General features: G+C 45.0%; 1 protein-coding gene across 1 annotated transcript; it reads right to left on the reverse strand.

Annotated features, from left to right (window-relative positions):
• Nucleotides 1-606: 606 nt before the first annotated feature.
• LOC130047293 (uncharacterized protein F54H12.2-like) lies at nt 607-2,009 on the reverse strand. Its single transcript, XM_056141946.1, has 3 exons — nt 1,586-2,009; nt 1,044-1,502; nt 607-851 (listed from the first exon to the last, which is right to left on the reverse strand). The coding sequence occupies exons 1-3, from the start codon at nt 2,007-2,009 to the stop codon at nt 607-609; spliced, it is 1,128 nt and encodes a 375-aa protein (XP_055997921.1).
• Nucleotides 2,010-7,788: the final 5,779 nt, after the last annotated feature.

A 7,788-nucleotide genomic window follows, 5' to 3' on the forward strand; every position in this document is an offset into this window, starting at 1 on the left:
TTCTTTTTGAAAAGACATGGTTGATTACAATGACAAGAAAAAAAAAATAAATTTCCAACGTTTTATTAAACTCCAACTATGAACAATAACAATAACATAGTTTACAATACATTCAGTCTTTGACATTGACAAGTTTGTCCTTGATGGGTTCTCGGTTTTCGGAAGGTCTCTTTAAACCAATCAGCCACAAAACGATCGCGTTGTAAGGCCGTGCCTTTCCAGGGAAGTAACCATTCTTGTACGGTGCTTCTATGGCGATGGCATTGATGTAAAAAATACACACAGTATTGTCCACAGACATCCGTATTCAAATCTTGATAACAATGGGTATTATGAATCCAAGTCTCTCCGTGGCGTTGAATAAAGTCTTGGATGTCTTTATGGCTGGGAGGTAATCCGTAAGAATCAAAATATTCGACGGTAGGGCTACTCAAATACAAACAGACCCAATGCGCTCCAGGGCGATCGTGAGGGTCTGTATTCACCACGATGGCTTTGTGATGAGGTAACAGCTCAGGTATGACATCTCGAGGATACACACCTGCAAACGCCGGTCCTAAATCTCGTTGTAAAACATCTCTCAATTGCTGAGTATCCATCTCTCTCTTAGTAATCGATGCTGACTTCTCGTTGTTTGTTGATTTCTAGCAGATTGTCGAACACGGCATACACCACACAGTTTAAGGTCCTGGCTACGTTGGCGGCAAATTGCACTTCCACTCTCAAGTTCCCCGTCTGTATGAGATGAAATTTATCCGTCTGGGCTTCTTGATCTTTCGTGAAATCCACACACCAGAGGGTGTAACCGTTTTTATACTCTTCCAGGGTAATGTCCGGAGCCCAGTCCTGGCCTAATTTTCCCAAGCCTTTGTACAGACTCAAATACGATCTCAGGTACTGATCGTCGGTGAAATTAGGTTCCAAAGGTCGGGTTTCCATCATTTCTCCATTGATACTGATTTCTAATTTCTTGACTCTCTCATTTTGGAAATGAAAGGGGTTTCTGGTATTATCCCCATTAAAAGCCGCATTGTCCACAAAACCCAACACGATCAGTTTAGGCATCTGTCCTTGAAACAGATGATCGGTGATTTTAGATTGGGTGCCACTAGGAATGGTGAAGGTTTTCACTTCCACTCGTCTCAATGGATATTTCGCCGTTTGAGTACTCAGTTGCTGATTGATGAGATTAATGATACTCGGCACAGGTTTGACTTTCCTCACCCACAAGATCATACTTTGAATGACCACTTTCCCACTACTCCCGGCATCGGTCATCATGTAGAACTGGGGTCGAGCGCGATTGAATCTGAGACGGACATCCAAACCATTAGGGAGACATTTCTCTTGCTCAAACAAATCCAGATGTAATCGATCCATCAACACGATCTCCTTACTGTCTGTAATCTTCTCGTGACGTTTTCTCAACCCTACATTCTTGGAATCATCCGGATACTCGGGAGTCGGGATGACGGCCGCGATGTTGACTTTGTTATTCACTACTGCAAATTCCACAGGAGTTTGAGCCAGAGCTTCTAATTTGACCTCATCCATATGTCCTGCCGTATCTTTTCCCACAAGCTACAGGCTCTCATCTGGGTTTCCAGAGTCTTGGGTGCATAAGACAACAATTTCTCCAGATACGCTTTGTAGGGATAAGTATCCGTCCCCGGGGTAATGACTTTTCCATTGAGACTGACATCGATTTCACTGAACAAGGAATGGAGAATGTTATTCACGGGGGTGGAGGTCGAATGGCCTCCTGTGAGATTCGTTCCATTGGCTTTCGTGAATTTACAGACCATCTGGAGATAAGTTTGGGATAAATCCAGATATTCATCTCCTTGTCCTTTGATTTCAAATTCAATCGGAGCCGTATCCGAGTTGAGGGTACTGGAAATGGGGTAATATTCCATCCATTTCGAATCTTCTAAAGTGACGTTGGTCGGGGGCACTTTAAACAGTTCTAAACTGCTGGTGCCACAAGCGCAAGATTCTCTGTGCATCATATTGGAACGATGTGTTACTCAGCGTGAACTGGGATCAAATGTGTTCTGGTCTCCTTCTCACTCCCTTTTTATAGGGTTCTCAGTCGAAAATATCCAGAGAGCGTTTTGGCTTACCCCTTTTCACTAGCGTCCTACCTCCCTTCCTAGATCGCTTCCTAGGTTGCTTCCTAGGTCTCTTATGAGGCCCTCCCCGAGCTAAGATACGTTGTTTTCTTTTAACAAATCCTTTTCCTTCCTGTATTCCCACCTGTTTTCCCACCTGTTTTCTTTTGAGGGTCGTGGTTCCAGGCTTCCTGAGTATTCCTGTGCGTGCTTTTCTTCCTCGTTTGGATGGGGCTTTTCGAGATCTTCGCCTACGGGCATACCCTGCTGTCTCTTTCAGGGCTTGGGCACCGTGTGTCTTGAGAGCGTCTTTGAGTGATCGTTTATTATCTAACACATCCATCCCTGTTTTAGCAGCAGCCTTTAAGGCACTTTTAGCCCCCGATTTGAGTAAATCGGTGAAAAATCCTTTTCCCTTCTGCTTTTCAGATTCTGGATCATATTCTTCTGTTGGATGGCTTCTACGTCGTCTCCTCTGATAAGAGCGATAAGGACGGTCGTAATCATAATATCTCTCTTGATAGACAGGACGCTGTTGTTGTTGTTGCTGTTGTGCGGGGGCTCCACCTAATAATCCACTGATCAGGGGACCCGCCACTTTGCTGGCTATTCCCAGCAGGGCTCCAAGCCCGTGACCCTGCTGCCGTATTAAACCTTTATGGTAGTGCATCTTGATGTAAATGAACTTCGTTAGGGGTTACACCCGCTTTTTATACTTTTTACGCCGTCTCTTTCTCTTCTTTCCTTGGCCCGCTTGACCCACAATGGCATTGGCAATCCATGGAATGAGAAACCAGATTCCGTGTCCTTTCTGGCGTCTGACTCCTCGATGGTACTTCATCTTTCAATACACTTTGCGGAAATGAAGTTTGACTAAGGAGCGCCCATTTAAAAACCCCATAGGACGCCCTAAAGAATTCATGATGTGTACCTCAATGGTATCGAAATATTTCTTACTCAGTTTCAAATATTCGGCTCGAATCGGTTCCCAACGGGCTTGTTGTCGATCGTCGTATTGACCCGTACAGGGGACGACTCTCAATAATTTCAATTTGTTGGTACCCACCACTTGAGGATCCACAATGTCACAATACACATACATGGCTTTCAGATTGTCGTAGACATCCATGGTCGTGTTCCCCAAGTAATTCACGTTGATCCATTTCGTCATGGTTTCATCGCCCAGGATCATTTTGTCACTATCCAGACCTAGCTTGTACGCTAAGGGCGTAGGGAAACGAATGCACATGGGGGTGGTTCTCAGTGCTTTCCCATTAAACTGATACTCGACACGATCGTACTCGGGGTGATACACTAAGATCTGGTTGTTCCCCTCGTCGTTAGGATTCCCTAACTCGCTCCATACTTTCCACAGGGTTCTCCTTAAGGCTGCGTTGATTTCATTGATTAACGCCAAAGGTTGTGTATAAGCTCCGGGTCGGAAGTGAATGCGAATGATATCGAAGGGAAATAAACTATCCCCTCCCGCAAAGAGATGGGACCATGGCGTCAGATCCCAGGGGACCACCACCTCACACCTGGCCATCGTGACTTTACCCATATTCTCTGTCTTAAATCTTTCCCATTTATAAGTGTTGGGATCTTGGACATGTTTCGTATACGGATCTGGAATGAGAACGTCCACATAAACCTCGCTATCCGATACGTTTTGTAAGTTGGCCGAGTACATCATTTCGGTCAATCCGACTTCCCATGCTCCATCCGTTAAGTCCATGGTGTGTGGCAATAACGTTTTAAATTGAGCAGTCGTATTCGTCGGAAACGATTCCATCGACCCATCACTCAACAGAGTCATGTAAAACCCTTCTCCTCCAGCCATGATGTCTTAAATGAGACCCTGTCTCTGTTTCCTTCTCTATTTATACACAACACCGTTTTGTTTTTTCACAATTTTTATTTGAAACAACATACAACATGACAATACATTCAAATCAATTCATTCTTCTTGATCGCGGCCACCACCCCACATCAACGCATCCGAGTCTGGTAACGTCAGGGTTCGTCTCGGGACTAAGCGTCGTCGCATCACCAGATAGTGTCGGGTTCCCCAGCAATCGGCTACATCATAACCTTCATTGATCATGTCTTTGAAATGTCGGAGACAGTCCTCGGAATTGTCAAACCAAGGACTCTCATTTAAGGTCCAATCGGATTCGTCTTGTCGTCCCATCAATCCCCAGAAGGCTTTGACTTTCCAGCGAAACTCTTGATACTTGGTCTTCATGATAAAGGCTGACCATCCGTGAGGTATCAGTATACGTTTGTACAAGTACACCGGTTGATCTAACACTTTGCGTTGTTTACAATGCATCAAACACATCTGCTTATCCGCAAACCATGCCGTTTTCTTTCCCTCTTGTTCCCATGCGTACTGTGTGTTAGCCATGGTGAACTGGTGAATCTGAAGAAGATCGTTCCTGTTTTATACTCGGGCTCGCTAACGTCATTTGTGGACTAGGCATGACGTAGCCTACGAGAGAACTTAAGGTCACCATCCAAAAATCGCGATTGGGATCGCCTAAGGCTAACATGACGACCGAGGTGATAATGATGGTTAAACACAGGAATAATTGTGCAAAATACACAATTTCTGCTCGAGGGACTTTTTCACCCAAGAAAGTCCACTGGGCGGTCATGGCCGAATGAGATCCGCTTGCGGAATCCATGAATCAAAACTGGGGGGATATCCTTTCCAACGCACTTTGACTTCTGAAATGACTTTTTTTCCCACACGCCGCTTTTTATACCCTAAGATTTCCTCCACTTCATAGACATCATCGTCTTTAATCACTTGTTGTAATTCCTTCTCGTAAAACGTTCCTTCTAATTCTTCCCCGTGATCATCTTGAATGCGATAGACGTTTCGTCCTGGCACTTTTCTAGAGATGGTAAACAGTTCTTTGGTCCAATTCGGTAAATATCCTTTTTCAAACGTACGTTTGGCTTTACTAATGCGTACACGATCCCCCACTTGCAAGCGACTCGTGGTATCGGCACTCTGTTTTCCATACAAGGTTTTCCATACGGTCAAGACATTCTTGGCATTGACTTGAGCAGGAGCTCGCCGGATACTGCGATGATAGGTATGATTGTAACCATACACCAGATCGGCCAAGACATCGACATACCGTCGTGTTTTATGACGTGTAAAATACCGCCACATGCGTGCTTTCAGCGTGCGTTGAAAACGTTCCACAATACTGGCTTTGGTTTCGGCATTACGGGTCGTAAAGAAATGAATGGATTTGAAGGCTTGACGAAATTCTTTATTGGTAAATTCTTTTCCTTGATCGGACTGAATGCGCACGGGGCGACGTCCCTCTCGAAAAATCCGTCGTAAGCCTCGTATCATTTCTTTCCCCGTTTTCTGTTTTAAAGGCACGACCCAGGCATATTTAGACAGCACGTCAATGGCACATAATAAAAACGTATACCCATTATTGTCTTGTTTCAAGCTGGAGACATCGGCTAAATCTAATTGCCATTGTTCATCCATATCCGTCACTCGTGTTTGTCGTCGCTTGAATTTCCTCCGTATCGGTTTATGCAAGGTATAGGTATCTTGAGCTTTCACCCATTCTCGAATTTGAGACAGGGTAATCTTGTGTCCTAATTGACGCACTTGACGATACAACGCCTGGACTCCCCCATACCCTGTCTTGGGATCGTAATACAGTCGCTGTAAGATCTGTTCTGGTTTCATGGTAGATTTAACCATTTTCCGATCTCACGTGATGTCTTTTTACTAGCCTCCCAGATATTTTTAGGGGTCATCATTCGTCTGGGAGTTTCATAGAACGATTGGTCAAAACCAGAGATTTCTTGAAATCCGCTCTCCTCTTCCTCTAGAGGTCTAGGCGTACTGATTTTCCCTGGTTTGTCCATGGCTTTTATAACATCCCGATTGTTCACATATCCTTTGGGAGCATGAGTCTCTTTTAACGCTTGAGCAAATTCCTCTAATCCCGCGGGGGGATCACGATGTCTTAAGGGTCTTTGTCGTTGGGCTTCGGTCATTAAATCCACAATATTGGAATCGGGAACCCTGCGTCCTCTATAACTGATTTCTCCTTCTTTATTCCAAGTCACCACTTTGGATTTCTTGAGATGATCGAGTAATAAACCTGCTTTCTTTCGACCCGGTTTATTGACGCTTTTGATAATCTGTTCCTCCAAGTCATCGGGTGCTGAGGCGGCTGAGGGTGGTGAGGCGGCACTGGCTGCACTGGTTGGGGAGGGCAGAGTCGCTGTGGTGGGATGTCGAGCTTGTTGTAAATATTGACGATAGCGATGAAGTTGATGACCGTACAACCCCACTTTTTCTTTCTCGGTTAAATCATCTCGATGTTCAATCTCGTCCAAATCACTGCGTAAACCAATAGTCGAGGTAAATTCGGGAGGTTTAGGTAATTTGCCTTTTAATTCGTTGAGCATCGCTTCCGGTACCAACACCATTTTTCGACTCATGATTTCTTACAAATCTTGCCACACACAAACGAACCCCTTCCTTTTTGGTGGATGAGTATACCTCGTCGTTTTTTCACGGGTTGAGGGTGGACTAAGCGTCTTAAGATGTGTTTCTTTCGACCCAGTTGTCGCTTCTGAGTAGGAGTGAGAGGAATCACCCCTTTTAATAGATTGTACACAATCTCACAAATCTTTAAAATGCAGTCATTGGAACAATGTTTCAACACCTCTGTCTTTAATTTGCTGGAATAGTGAGGAGCCGCTAACGTCTGCAAGAGCGGTAAATGAGGTCGTAATCGACATTCACACTTCTTCGTATGAGCCATGGTAATGAAGGGTGGGGCACCTTCCCCCTCCTTTTTATACCTAGTCCAGGACAATGGCACTCGGATGTTTAGGATCAAAACGCTTGTGATGGACGGTCTCTTCGTGACGATTGCGGTTCTCTCTCGCATTGAAGACCAGAGGGCAAAATTTACATTTATATTTCTTTTGCACCTGAACCGGTGTTGAGGTGGTTAAGGGTTGAAATTTCATGCTTCCAAAGGTATGAGCAAAACTCGGTAGAGCAGTATCACTGGTTCTGGAACTTCCTATAGGCCCATGCATGGGTCGTTCCATTTTCTTTTGAGCTAATCCGGCTTTCAGATTGGCTAACGTTTTAGTGACCTTGGGGGGAGTGGCCTTGGGAAACGGCATCTTCACAATGAGAGGGGTTTTCTTTGGAGCCCAATTGGGAAACGGATTCTTCATCCTGAGAGGTGTCTTCTTAGGGGACTTCTTAGGGGACTTCTTAGGTGTCTTCTTAGGTAAGCGAATAACGAGTGTAGGAATTCTCTGAGGTGATTTTTTAGCTTTCTTAGCCCGTGGTTTCTTGGTTTTCTTGGGTTGTCCCCCACGGGGCTTACGGCCTGTTTCCCATTTGAATAAATGACGGATAATGGTCCCTCCTAAGAATCCGGCGCCTCCTCGTTTCAAAATGGCTTTTTTACGCTCTTCTTCATTGGACTTCTTATCGGCAATGACACTCAAGTCTTGGCGATGGGATTGAATGAACCGCTGAGTGATTTTATTGCCTGGTAAGACGCCTCGCAATAAATTTCGAGCGCCCATCGCAAACCAGATGAGTAAGGCTCTACGTCCTAATTCAATGAGATGGCTCCGTTGAACGGGATCCCGTTCCCGTTGT

This window comes from Ostrea edulis, chromosome 6 (genome assembly GCF_947568905.1).
Source record: "Ostrea edulis chromosome 6, xbOstEdul1.1, whole genome shotgun sequence".
NCBI classification, from domain to species: Eukaryota; Metazoa; Mollusca; class Bivalvia; order Ostreida; family Ostreidae; genus Ostrea; species Ostrea edulis.

Excerpts from the sequence above, each read along its gene's own strand:
- LOC130047293 (XM_056141946.1), bottom strand. The coding sequence starts at position 2,009 with ATGATGCACAGAGAATCTTGCGCTTGTGGCACCAGCAGTTTAGAACTG. Across the intron at positions 1,503-1,585 it reads GGAAACCCAGATGAGAGCCT|TAGTGAATAACAAAGTCAAC; the intron begins GTAGCTTGTGGG and ends TGGAATTTGCAG. Across the intron at positions 852-1,043 it reads GCCTAAACTGATCGTGTTGG|GCCAGGACTGGGCTCCGGAC; the intron begins GTTTTGTGGACA and ends TGGGAAAATTAG.